At 43.8% G+C, this 14,725-nt stretch overlaps 1 protein-coding gene across 3 annotated transcripts in view; it reads left to right on the plus strand.

The window, feature by feature from the left end:
* Positions 1-523: 523 nt before the first annotated feature.
* Positions 524-14,725, plus strand: part of MOCOS (molybdenum cofactor sulfurase) — a 571,628-nt gene continuing 557,426 nt past the window's right edge. For all 3 annotated transcript variants that reach the window (XM_083188287.1, XM_083188289.1, XM_083188288.1), the window contains exon 1: positions 524-729. In XM_083188287.1, coding sequence (XP_083044413.1) covers positions 609-729 — 121 coding nt within the window. In that variant the 5' untranslated portion in view covers positions 524-608. The remainder of the gene's footprint in view (positions 730-14,725) is intronic.

A 14,725-nucleotide genomic window follows, 5' to 3' on the forward strand; every position in this document is an offset into this window, starting at 1 on the left:
GCGCTCGCCACGCTGCGGGCACAGCGAGCCACCTATTTTATTCTCCCCATATGGGGGTCGTGGACCCCCACAAGGGAGCACTCGGGATTTCGACGTCGGAGGAATGACTGTCGGAATCCCGACTGTCGGGGAGCCGTCCGGCACCCTTCCCTTGCTTCCAGGTGCCAGTAAACATCATTATCATATTTTACAAATTCCCAGCACAGTATAAAATTATAGTGACACATCAAGCATGTAATGGTGTTTGGGAATCATTGAAGATCACTGTGCATTGAAATATTATGATTTCTAAAGATCAATACATACTGCAAAAGCCACAGGTTCTATTCTGTAGCTCTGGCTAAATAACTGGAAAAGCGACCTCCAATGAATCCTAGTTGATAATCTTGCTCTAGTCAGCCTGAGGCAGATCCCTCTAACATTACATGTGCATATAGAGTTATGTAAGTTTAGTTCTGATCCTTTTAACTTCAAGTTCTGTCTCCACCCACTGTAGATTTTGCTACTTCCTGGTTCACAGTCACACAGATTACTTCAGTGAAAATCACTCACAAGTTTATCATTACAGAGTGACTTCTTTTTTCACGTGGGGGAAGTAATTTTAGAAAATGAAGCTGCAAGATCTGCTTTCTTTTTCATATTTTGAAAAACTTTGTGCAAACCCATCTGACTACGGTTATGGAGGCACGATCAGAGAAATGAGGGAAAAAGAGTTCAGCAGGATTAAAGGTAAATGTTTTTAACTTTAACATTCAGTTTGTGGCATTTAAGAATATGGCATAGATAAATGTACTTAGTCTTCACATTGCTTAATAAGTGTACTCAAAACAGGTCTACAATGCAGTGAATGTCATTTTATATATGCTAAGTGTTAAGTAAGTTAAGCACTGCTTGTTTGTATATAATACTGGAACTCAGAATGGGTGAATGATTCAGTTAGCAGCAGTTTTCTCTGTAGTAGTTTTGTGCATCATATTTCGGTGCAAATTATTGTAATCATAAAATCTGATCACATACAAAAATAAATTCCTATTTACAGATGTGAGCCTTACCATTACTAATTTAATTATTTCTGGTTGTGTTAAATGGGAAAATAACACGTGAGGCAACTAGCATCTACTTAATTCTCCCAGTAGTGTTAACATGAAAGTGTGCAGTAAAAACACATTTAATATATATGTAGCTTTTTACTTTGTATTGTTCTTGACTGTTTGGCAGAACTTTAGCTTCCTACAGTAAATACAGTACGTTGAAAGGAAAAATGTAAACATGTGTGTAGATGCATGGTTTACTACAGACTCGCAACACATGGTACAGTGACTCAGCAAATGAGGACAGTGCTTTGGAGTGCATGTCTGGAGATTTAAAGAACATTGGGGGTTATTCTAGTTCATTCTTTCTGACAAAATCCTTCTTAGATGGACAAAACCATGTGCACTGCAGGTGGGGCAGATGTAACTTGTGCAGAGAGAATTAGATTTGGGTGGGGTTTTTCTTCAAAGTGAGATCTATATTGCAGTGTAAAATCATGCAGTCAGTATTTACCCTGCACAGAAACAAAATAACTCACCCAAATCTACTCTCTCTGCACATGTTACATCTGCCCCCCTGCAGTGCACATGGTTTTGTCCATCTAAGAAGGATTTTGTCAGAAAGAATGAACTAGAATAAACCCCATTGTGTAGGCTTGCCACGGGATGATCATAAATTACACTGGTTCGGTTGACTTAAAGCCTGCATCGATTCATTATTGGCAACCACAGCTAATGTTACAATGGACCTTATTCTGATCGGTGCGGCCGGATCCGGATATGCGGCCAGCACCGTGCGTCCTAAACCCCGCCTTCCATACGGATCGCCAACTCCGTCCGTACGCGGTAAGAAGCTGTCCGAACGGACCGCACGTGTATTTCTCATGAATACACCTCCTCCATCTCAGGGAACCTCCCCCATCATTCGATGGTCGCAGAACATCGAATGCAGGGCCGAGTGGTCCGCCAGCTCCCACAACCTCAGACCACACGGGCATTTCTCCGTGCAAAAGCAGGGATCTGGGCGGGCAGCTGACATCCGGCAATGTCATATGTCCGCCCCCTACACGTGCGTCACGGCCGCATTACCATACGTACGCCCAGCGTTTGCATGGGAACGCCCATGAAACGCGGGGTGTAAACATATGGTAATGAGCCCAAACAGCCCTTCACACCCCTCTCCACCCCCTGTTCGTAGTGTACACATTTCATACGGAATGTGGCCGTGCGTCCCGCTCGCACAAGTGCAGAGAAGCCTCTGCACATGCGCAGACACGCCTCTGCACATGCGCAGACACAAAACATCGGCGGCACGAACGTACGCGGATATTACCGCACCAACCAGAATAAGGGCCCATGTGTGCAAGTTGCTGCAGAGGGTGCAGGGGTAGCCACTTCCTCTCCTCTCCCCCCCCCCCCCCTCCCTCCTCTCTCCCCCCCTAATCTATGTATATATGTGTGCATTTATGTATGTATGTATGTATGTATGTATGTATGTATGTATGTGTGTGTTTATATATATATATATATATATATACAGGTTGGTGCGGCCCGGCACTCACCGCTATGCTGCAGCTGCCCTGGTGCCCTTCCAATCGGTTTTGGTGTAGAGAATCAAAAAACAGGCTGGCACTCTGGGGTCTTTGAAAAACATGCTGTATTCAAATGGCAGAAAATGACCAACGTTTCGGGGTGACGTCATCACCACGCACCTTGACAAAGGGGGACCACCCCCGAAACGTTGGTCATTTTCTGCCATTTGAATACAGCACGTTTTTCAAAGACCCCAGAGTGCCAGCCTGCTTTTTGATTCTCTCTATCTATCTATCTATCTATCTATCTATATATATATATATATATATATATATATATATATATATATATATATATATATATATATATATATATATACACACACATACACGGGGCCCAGCACTCACTACAACAAACTAACTCACCTTAACATTCAAATAATCAATTAAATAAATAATGGGGTTTTAGTTCATGAATTGATCAATGCATTTAGGCTTGCAGCCCATCGCCAAGGGAGCCGATTTCACTGCAAGTCCTGGTTTTCTTAGGAACCTGGCAACTGCTTACACATCATAGCTAAAATGAACATGTGTTTTTTTTTTCTTGGGTTAAAGCTTATGGCTTTTAAAGGTGAGAATCCCAAACACAGCACCTGAATTAGTATTAAAGGGGCAGCTGTCACAGGTTTCAGGTAAATGAGCTGTGTTTGGGTGCATGAGAAAGTTATGATCACAGTAAAGCAGCCCATACACGCTGCTATGTGTGCTTTGAGGTGCGCGCTCCCGCGGCACCTCATCGCACAGTACAAAAAGTATGTGCTTGCACATACTTTTTGTACTTCGGTTTCATCACATTGCATCGCATTGCATGCACAACGGATGCACATGCAATTCAATGCAATGTGATCCGTGCTAGTACAGCACGGAAAGCACGCCCACAAAGCAGCGTGTATGGGCAGCTTAACAGAGGTTAATTAAAAATCAACCCAAATATATAGATACAGAAGTACCAACACACTCGCCATTCCTACGAAGTCGGCAGTGACAAAACGCGTTGGGGCGTGGCCTAGCGTCAATAAATTGAACAGGACGGACTGAGAGTGTAACCGCTCCGACAGGCAGTGGGACACTGCTTTTTTTATGCTGTTATTGTGCGGTGTAGATACCGCCTGATTTGGTAAGTGATTTTATACCACTAAAGTCGTGGAATCTTTTTTTAAAGAATTAAAACTTTTTATCTGTTTAATTGCACTATGGAGGGCTTCTTTATATTTCTCTAGAAATTGTTTGCCTGTGGATCCAGGAGCCCTGTGTGGGGATTTCAGAAGCAGCTGGTCTCAATTAAAGACCTAAGTGCAGAGAAAGTGCTGAAAGGAATTACCTTCTTTTACCCTGGGACTTTTAGTTCCACAGAAAAGGACTGGTATTTAAAGACTTTTGAGCATTATCAATTATTTTTATATATATATATATATATATATATATATATATATATATATATATATATATATATATATATATATATTTAGCAGGATTTGGGCACCTACCAGTTATAGGCCTCCTGATAAGGGCATGTGTGTGTTTGTTGATAATAAAAGTACACTACAACAATCCTGATTATTTCAAATACAGTAATGCTGCTTTCAGACCGCATAACTGGCTTTGACCCTGTATTTGGAAACGTTTCCAAAAACGGGTCTGCCAGATAAAACCCCTTTCACACCGCAGCACTTAAACGGTATATTACCGTTTAAGTGCCGATTTTTTGACACTGGCAGACCCGTTTTTGGAAACTTTCCAAATACAGGGTCAAAGCCAGTGCAGCCTTCAGCCCTCCCCTCCGTGCAGCTCCCTCGCGTGTCGACCGAGAGCATGTCGACGCCCCCCCGCGCATGTCGACGCCCCCCGCGCATGTCGACGCCCCCCGCGCGTGTCGACGCCCCCCCCCCCACCCCACCCCGCGTGTCGGCGCCCCCCCCCCGTGTCGACTTACCCCGTGCCGGTACCTCCGTTGTGGACTGCAGCTCAGTATGCTCGGAAAGCACTTATGAAAAAAGTGTCTTCCAGAAAATGGCTGCCCCATAGGAAACCCAGTTTAAAAAAACTGTCTTCCGTATGGGGGGCAGCCATTTTCTGAAAGACACTTTTTTCATAAGTGCTTTCCGAGCATACTGAGCTGCAGTGCCGGGAACCACAACGGAGATACCGGCACGGGGTAAGTCGACACGGGGGGGGGGGGCGCCGACACGCGCGGGGGGTCGACACGCGGGGGGGCCGTCGACACGCACGGGGGGGGGCGTCGACACGCGCGCGGGGGGTGTCGACACGCGCGGGGGGTCTCCAGTGCTGTGAATACTTAATGAGCGCTCATTAAGTATTCACTGTGCTGAATTTAGGACCCAGCTCATTGGCTGGGTCCTAAATACCGTTTCTGAGCCGATTTTTGCGCTAAAATACCGGTTCAGAAACGGGTAGGACCCTGCATTTTAACCGGTTAGAAAAAACGGCATTTTCTAACCGGTTAAGTGGGACTGGACCTTTCAGACCGCACACATTACCGTTTTAAAACGGTAAAAAAACGGCAATTTACCGTTTTAAAAGTGCGGTCTGAAAGGGGCATTAGTGAAAAAATGTTTCAATTAATTATCAAGTGCTCCGTGCCGGATGTATGCTGTGTATGTCTTATGACCTGCTTTGTACAGTAATTAGCACTGATTTATTCTGACTCTCATATGATGTACTGTGTATGTTTGAACAGATACGTTTTATGAAAATACTGTTTATTATAAATCCTTGTTATACCTTGAGAATGCCATAAACCAAATACAAGTTACAGAGCAAATTTCATCATGTGCTACTGTTACATTCTGAATATATAATTTGGTACATTATAGGTATGTCTGATTAATTCACAGCTTTTCTAATGTAATATTCCAGGCTATGCTAAATATATATTTCAAAAGCAGTTTTGTACTGTACACTGTATATCAAGGTAAATTAACATCTACAGTACCTTGATATACAATGTACAGTAATTAATTTGGTCATATAGTATAAAAATAGCTTGTATTCATTTGGAAGATAAAGAGCCTATTGGGGCATACACACAAGGCGATAACAGACCCATTTCTAAGCAATTTGACTAGAGCTCTAGAAATGAAGCACAGATAGCTATTTATGTCCACCGGTTTTGCAAGTCGCTATTGCAAGACTAGAATTATACTACATGCAGTATAAATCTAGTAATTGCCAGTGTACTTTCAATTGGGACAAATCGCTAAGCACATATCGCTGGTGCATCACTGTGTGCTGAGCGATCTGTGCTTAACTAGATAGCTCAGCACAAAGGCTGACTCTCCCCATGTGAACGGGGCATATGTGTTCCTTTTTATCTTTGCCAGCATGCACTGTAATAAGCAGGGCAGCCATCAGGGGGGGACTGCGGGGACTCCAGTCCCGGGCCTAGACAAAAAGGGGGCCCAGGACTGGAGTTTACGAAGTACAATTTGTCATAAAGTTCACATTTCCCTTGAAGTAATGCAGAGGTTAAGTAATGCAGCCAGTTCTGTAGACAGGACCGTTGAGAGGGGTGGTCCTGGGTCAGATGGAGGGGCCCACTCCCCCTTTCCAGTGAGCCGGGCAGTGGGAAGAAAGGACAGGCCGCAGTGCAGCCTCTTTCCCCAGCTCAGCACACGCTGCTCAGTGCCGTGTGCTGAACTGGGGAGGAAGACCGCTGCAGCAGCCTGTCATCTCTTTCCCCCATGTTTATTTTTTTTTCACAGTGATGTGGCCATGCCTCCTCTTGGAGGCCACACGCTCGTCTGTTAGCAACACCCCCTCATTTCCCAAGGGCCTGGCAGACTTGTCGGCGCCCCTGGCTGTAGACACAGGTCTCACCAGGCATTCCAGGTGTTTGAGAAAAGGAAAGGGGGCCCTGCCTACAGTATATCTGCTTATCTCTAGTCCCTTGGAACAATGGGGCAGATGTATTAAGCCTTAACAAGAGATAAATTCAAGGGTGATAAAATGAGATAAACGTCCAGCCAATCTGCTCCTTACTGACTTTTTTCCAAACACATGGCAGTTAGGAGGTGATTAGCTGGATGTTTATCTCTCTTTACCACCCTTGCATTTATCTCTTGTTAAGGTTTAATACTGTACATCTGTCCCAATACCAGATGAAAAAGATTTTTCAAACATGTAATACAGAGGATTTGCTAACACCTTCCATAGTTCAATCAGAACCCTCGGGTGATTCCCATCTGATCCTGCAGTGTGCCTTTCCCTGTTGGTAAATCATGTCTAAATAATCGCCCAGAAGTCCAAGGCTCCACCACAGAAATCTATAACAATTGCCAACCAATGTGTCCCAATGGTGTCATACCCCATCTCCAACCATAACAGTATCCTACCCAAACTGTCCAAAGGGTGTTCCTGCCCATATGGCACCTCCTGGCTCACTATAGGTCCCAATCTGTGTAGTGATACCTTCTTTGTTACAACAATGTATTAGTTATGAATTTTAGCTATCAGCTCTGATATTGGTACAAGAACATCTCTCAATGACAGTCACAAGTGGAACAAAACCAACTGGGAAGGCCCTTTGTAATCGCATGTGGCATAACCAGTCCAGCCAAACCACCCCAAGGCATCACACTAGTGGAGCAAGTAAAGTGTTAAAGAGTGTTAGATAGATGAGAGCAGCAAATGCATGTTATACTGCATGAGAGGTACTACCTTACTGAGGCTTATAGTGCCACACATAGAAAAAAATGCCTCCATCTGGTGCGACTCCACCAGTTCATGAATGCAACCTCATAATGCATTTTCAGGGATTTGAACCCTTTCAGTGGCACTCCAGAGAATTTCCCGGGATATGCTCCAGTGTGCAGACATGCAAACCCGGAAAATTCTCGGGAGTGCCACTGCCTGTGCTCCCTTCCACCGGGCAGCAATGCTAAACTGAGCACTGAGATCAGCGCCGCACTCTGTTTCAGCGGCTGCCCGGCTCCTGCAGACCAGCCCTGCCTCCTTCCCCCGGCTGTGTGCATCGTGACCTTGTAACGTCACGCCGCACACAGCCAGGTTGCCAGAGGCAGCGGCTGATAGACTGTTCAGCGGAGCTGCCCGGACTCGGGGGTGACAGTGGTGGTTTTTTTTTTAGGGAGCATTCCCAGGAAAAAACCCACCCAGTGGCGAGTGCTCTCAAAAAAAAAAAAACACAACTGAAGGGGTTACACTTAATCCTTTCACATTCTGCTATAGTCAGCCATCCTGCACATTCTCTCACATATGCCACTATTATTTGTTATCGGATGCACATTGTCCTGCCAAGCAAACATAGATTTGATGCAAGTGTTAGGTCCCAAAATATATTTTTCTGAGATTTCTATGTACTTTCTGTCTATTTGTAATCCTTTTTGTAATCATACCTTAGAAGTTTGAATTGAAAGATAAGCTTGGTAGTTTAGTGTTCATTCTAGCACCCAACATATTTGAAAATCCATGCAGTTCCTCTTCCCTGCCTGGGTTGTCAATGTCTGCTGTAGTGCTTCTTAGACTTAAGCTCCCCATACACGGTCCGTTTAACGGATCCGTTTGGGACTTATATAGTACACATCGCATCGCATTGCATGCCTTGGGATAAGAAGAACAGACAAGCACGTGCACCTATAGGCTTATTAGTTGACGATGATCAATTTGTCTATATAAATGAAGAAAAGCCTGCAAAGGGCATGTGGGATACATTGCAGAAGCTACATGAAAGAAGCAGTTTAAACAGCAAATTATTCCTGCTAAGAAAATTGTACCAGATGAGACTTAGCAAAGGGCAGACAATGCAAGAGCATATAAATAAATTGCTGGAAATGATAGCAAAGCTCAGATCTATAGGAGAAGAGCTGAAATCCAGCCACATAGTAGCCATACTCCTGTGCAGTATACCAGACACATACAGTGCACTGATAAATGCCTTGGAAACAAGACCTGAAACAGAACTCACACTAGACTTTGTGAAAAACAGATATGCAATAGAAATAGGTATTGACACAGTGCGCCTCAGGTGAAGTCAGCAAATACGTAATATGGTGATAAAGGGGTATTCCCAAATGACCCCACAGAGAGTGCACATATAAGAGTAAATTTAACACCAAAACGTTGTCTGGGCCTCCACCTTCACATGTATAGGATAAAGGTAATATACAACCCTTTTAAACTGTTATGCAAAAGATGCTTCATGTACAGGGTCACAAATGTGTTCTCATCAATTGGATGTCATAATCATATGAAAATAGAAAAGAGAGTGGATCATAGCGTAACAAAGTATATTTTAATACAATAAAATCCAAATATATGCTTTGGTTCCCTCCTGAGACAACAAGCTAAAAGCACAATTACCAAGATAAAATGAGAACCTTAATGAAAAGAGTTCGGAATCAGCACATATCCTGAGGTGGCAGAAAGTCTGTAATTACCAGAAAGCGTGGAGAACTAGATGTTATCAGTTCTCAATAAAGCATTTCAGGGGATGACAGCTTGATGTAATTGTTACCAGTCCTAGACCGCTGCAGCAAGGTTCCTGGCTGGCGTCTCCCTCCTCAGAGAATGTGAAAGTTTCTTGATAGCTGTAGTCTTGCCGCCAACGTGTTTCAACCACAACTGTGGACTTTTTCAAGGCTGAATAGTAAAAGTCGCTATTACCCACTCCTTTAAAAAGGGTGATGATCAGTCAAAACAGGCTTATAGATGAATATCAGCACAGGAAATAAATCGCACAGGATTGTATGGACAGTGACAAAGAAAAATCTCTCTAAAGGAGCCCATACACGCTCCGATCCCGGCGGTGGGATGTGTGCTTTGAGGTGTGCGCTCCCGCGGCACCTCATCGCACAGTACAAATGTATGTGCTGCACATACTTTTTGTAGTTGCTTTTCATCACATTGCATCGCATTGCATGCACAAGGCATGCAATGCGATGTGATGGATGCTATTTTAGCCCAGAACGCACGCCGGAATCAGAGCGTGTCTGGGCACCTTAAGTTACAGAAATCAAGGTGCATAACAAAGAAACAAGAGCATGTTATAGATGCAAGAAAATAGGACATTTAAAAAGAGACTGCTCTATTTGGAAAGGAGAACAGCAGAAACTACTATTAAAAGGGTCCAAGCAGAAAGTGAAAGCTGCACTCAGACATATGCACAAATAAGTGGAATGGAACTTTTAAAGTGACAGTAACACATACGAACTTTAGTTGGTACATACATTCAGGAGCGACAAGTCACATGACAAGCGACAGAGATTTCTTCACCGAGATTGACACAAGTCATGGAGAAGCAATCTATCTTGCAGATGGTACCAATATCACTGCAGAAGGTAAAGGGCATGGTATGCTCATATGCTCCAGTGCTAATGGAAGTTATAAAACAATTCCAATTAAAGATGTATTATATGTTCCTAGATTGGAAGGTGGATTAATATCTATAAAGTGCTTAACGCAGTGGTTCCCAAACTGTGTGCCGTGGCTCCCTGGGGTGCCTCGGGACACTTGCAGGGGTGCCCCAGGTTGGTGGTCCAGGACCAATTCAATTTATTTATGGTTAATTATTTATGGGCAAAACCAGTGCTGGTGCCTGCCAATCATAAAATATGTACAAACAGAAGCAAATCCTGCCCTTTAGCACATAACTGACCCTAAGAATCGCATATAAACCCAATCTAATTCATTGTTTTTGGGCCTAGGGGTGCCACAAAAAAATTCCGATACACTAGGGTGCCGTGATTCAAAAACGTTTGGGAACCCCTGGCTTAACGGATAAATGACTAAAGGTGCGTACACATGGGGCAATATGATCGCTGGCAATATATTGCAAGCAATATATTGCTCAGCAATCCTATTGCTCAGTGTCCTGTTTTTCATCTGCGACCAGAGATGGCCGCAGATGAAAATGTCACACTGCCGGGAGAAGAGGCAGTGGAAGTCGCTGGTCGGAGGAGCATGCTCCTCCGACCAGTGACCATTCAGGGGCTGAAAATGGGAGCGCGCACTCAGCGATTTATCGCCGGTGCACACTTCCATCGCTGGCAATATGGTCGCTCAGCGACCATATTGCCAGCGATATTTGCAATAATCGCCCCCGTGTGTACGCACCTTAACTGTTAAATTCCAAGACAAGATGTGTCTCATTCAGAATGGAACAGAAACAGTAGCCATGGCCAAAGCAGAGAAACACCTGTATCCCCTAGACACAGCAGTAGAACAGGTGAGATTAAGCACACACGAACACACAGACTATATTCACATGTGGCACAGACGACTAAGACACAGGCATCCAGACATCATTAAGGAACTACAAAAGAGAGGCCTAACAAAGGACCTCACAGTATCAGACTGTTCAACAACCATGAGATGTGCATGCTGTATAAAAGCTAAAGCCACAAGAATGACCGTTCCAAAACAAAGTGAGAACAGAGCCCAGAGACCTCTAGATCTCATACACAGCGATGTGTGTGGCCCAATGCAAGTACATTCACCAAGCGATAACATATATATAGTCACTTTGGTACTTATGTAATATCTGGACTCCCGTTTTTCTTATGAGACCGCGTCCCCTCGCGGGGCTCGCTGCGCTCACCACGCTTCGGGCACGGTGGCTCGCTGCGCTCGCCTCACTATATAAAATCAACTCCATGCGTAGTTGGATAGTAGGGGTATGAAAAAATGGGGTGCATTTAACATGGGAGTCCAGATAATACATAAGTACCGTCACTTTCTCTGATGACTACTCCAGATACACAGTTACTTATCTGATCAAAAGCAAAGATGAAGTACTGGACAAGTTAAATGATTACATAAAAATGGCTACAAATACATTTTTTTAAAAATCCACTAGTGTTTCCTAGCGACAATGGAGGTGAATTCACAGATCACAGAATAGAACACTTCCTGAGACGGCTCGGTATAGAGCACCTCAAGACCGTACCCTATCCACCAGAAAAGAATGGGGTAGCTGAAAGAAAGAATAGGACTCCGGCAGAAATGATCAGATGAATTTTAATAGATTCAGGACTACCTGACAAATATTGGGGTGAAGCTGTAATGACAGCCACATACTTACAAAACAGATTATTCTCAAGAACATTGGAGAAAACACCATATGAGTTGTGGCATGGCAAGAAACCGAATGTGAAACACATAATAGTTTTTGGATGTACAGTAAAGCATTTATGTACATTCCAGCAGAAAAACGCAGTAAACTGCACAGTCGCGCAGTAGAAGGAATCCGCGTTGGATACAATGAATGTTCCAAAGGATACAGAATTCCGATCCCAAATACAGATCAGATAACCATAAGCAATAGTGTGACCTTTGTGGAGGAACTAAGAAATGAAGGATTGATTCCAGCAGATCTGGACAAAGAAGACAACGCTGATTCTAGTGCCGGGTGCCGCACGGGTTCCCGACAGTCGTTTACCTGATGTCGGTATCCCGACTGTCAAAAACGCCGACAGCCGGGTGCCAGATGGCCACCCGCTATTTTCCCTTGTGGGGGCCCACAACCCCCATAGAGGGAGAATAGAATAGGTGGCTAGCGTAGCGAGCCACCGCGCCAGCAGCGTGGCGAGTGCAGAGAACCGGCAAGGGGATTTTTTGCGCTCGCCATGCTGTCTGACTCCGGGCAATCGGGATCCCGACGTCGGGATAATGACTGTCGGGATCCCGACTGTCGGAGTCCCGTACCACACCCCTAGTGACACCATCACAACAGATGCCATCAAAGAGGTTGAAGTCAGTCTTGAACCAACTACCAAAGGTATGGAAGAGTGCGCTCATGCAGAGAGAACAAAGGCAAAGCACCAGTGCATCTCTCATATAAAGCTAGCACCATTAGTATACGTGAACCCACATCCTGGGAAGAAGTATCTAACTTACCAGAAAGGGAAGCTGAAAAATGGATAGAAGCAGCAAAAGAAGAAATTAAATCCATGCCCGACAATCAGACATGGTCACTAATAGAACTGCCAGCCGGAAGAAAAACCATAGGCAGCAAATGGACATTCAAAGTCAAATGCAGCACAGATGGAAAAGTGGAGCTATACAAGGCCAGACTAGTAGCCAAAGGATACTCGCAAAAATATGGAGAGGACTATGATGAGACATTTGCTCCAGTAGTAAAGCACACAACCATAAGGACCTTGAAAAAGGTGGCTGTGACTGCCGTAAACATATTGGCAGAGAAGTGAGTGTTTTTATATTTGATTCTGTTTTTATTGTTTTGGACGATCTGATTTTGTGGCTAATAGCCAATTGGCCACATTTCAGCTGTACCAGTTTTAAATTTACTTTTTTACTGAGACTGGTCCTCCTCCCCCTTTTTTTGAATATATACCTCTCCATATAAGGTTTAAGGCTTGACTGGAGAAAGGGAGACCTGTCTTTCTAAATAAACCACTACATGCTTATCTCAGCCATACCTACAGTGAGTATGGTATGCACCCATCTTGGCAACTGAATTGATTTGTCCTATATGTCATGATTTTTGGATAAGCCGTTATGTGTCCGTAAAGATACCCAGATATGCGTTAAAGCTCCTGTTGATACAGTGAGTACGGTACGCAACTTTGGAGATTGTCCGTCGTCATATGCTATTTTGTCTTATGCTGTTTGCACGGGTGGACTCTTAAATATACCTTTATACACTTGTATAACACCACTATATAGTGAGTTTCGGTACGAGTTTTTTCCACGGAGTGTTTACCCAAACACCTTTTCCTCAACACTTACACTTTTTAATTCTTTTTTTCAATCTTTATTTCTCCACATCACGAGAAACATATTTCGTGGGACACACAAGTTCAGCGCCGTCAGACCATCATTTGTTCCAAAGTATCTGCTAGAGAGGATTACACAGTGGTCCTCCATTTTGGTTTGTGGCTGCAAGGACTGATAGGGCCTTGAGACTTTTCAACACTTGGTTTATTTGTTTTCATATTTTCCAGACAACCTAGCTGCTGCAAAGGTGTACTCCTTACTCACTAACACATTTTAAAAGATCCACAGGTGGAGCTAAGTACTTCACTTGTGATTCTGTGATCTGGAAAACATTAACTGTTGGTAGCTCTCGAGGACTGGAGTTGGCTACCCCAGGTCTAGAACACTGATTCCCAAATTGTGTGCTGCGGAACTCTGGGGTGCCCTAGATTGGTGGTTCAGGACCAACCTAAATTAGTTCATGTCAATTTAATAGGCAAAACCAGCACTTCTAGTCATAAAATATAGGGACAAACAGAAGCAAATCCTGTTCCTCACACATAATTGAACATAAGGATGACACATTATTATGATTACTTGTGCTCAGCAAGCCTCCTGCAAGCTAGACTTTCACCAATAATCGTTGCCTTTCCTCAGTGGATTAGGTCCACCCATAACTGGGATGCCACCTGGACTTATAAATGGACAAGGAGGCTCTTGGAGGCTGTGCATGGTAATAAGCCAACTAGGAAGATGTAACTTACACCATATACCCAAAGCATACACCAACCCCCCTCCCATAGCATTATGGTGGTTCATCAGTGCAACAATGCACAGGCTGGAATATTTGAATAATAGCTATCAAATGCAACAATACACAGAATTATTATTATAATTGTATATTTTTTTATGTGACACAAGGGTTCCGCAGCGCCTGACAATACATAGCTTAGAAAAAAAGACCCAAACAAATAATGATTTACAGTACAAATGCAAGTTAGGACAAGCAGATGGTAAAAAAAGACAGCAGACACTGATACAAGTATAAAAGTAACAGTTATAATTTTAGAAAAGCACAGGAGAAGAGAGGCCCCTGCAGCATTGAGAATAGATTGAAGTGGTGAGAGTTTTTTTGTACAGGGAGGCCTGAAAGTAGATTACAGTGGTTCAAACAGGCAATGACCAATGATGATGGTGTGTAGCATTCTGGGTGAGATGGGTTCTAATCCTGGAAATATTTTCGAGGTGGTGAATGTGTGGTTTAAAGAGGAGAGAGATAGAGAGAGAGGAAGGAAGCAAGAATAACACCAAGGCAGCGTACACAAATATTATAGAGAAGGGCTGGGCAACACTGGCCCTCCAGATGTTAATGAACTACACATCCCAGGATGCTTTGCATTAGTTCTGCTATGT

Source organism: Crinia signifera, chromosome 5, assembly GCF_055691185.1.
Source record: "Crinia signifera chromosome 5, ASM5569118v1, whole genome shotgun sequence".
NCBI classification, from domain to species: domain Eukaryota; kingdom Metazoa; phylum Chordata; class Amphibia; order Anura; family Myobatrachidae; genus Crinia; species Crinia signifera.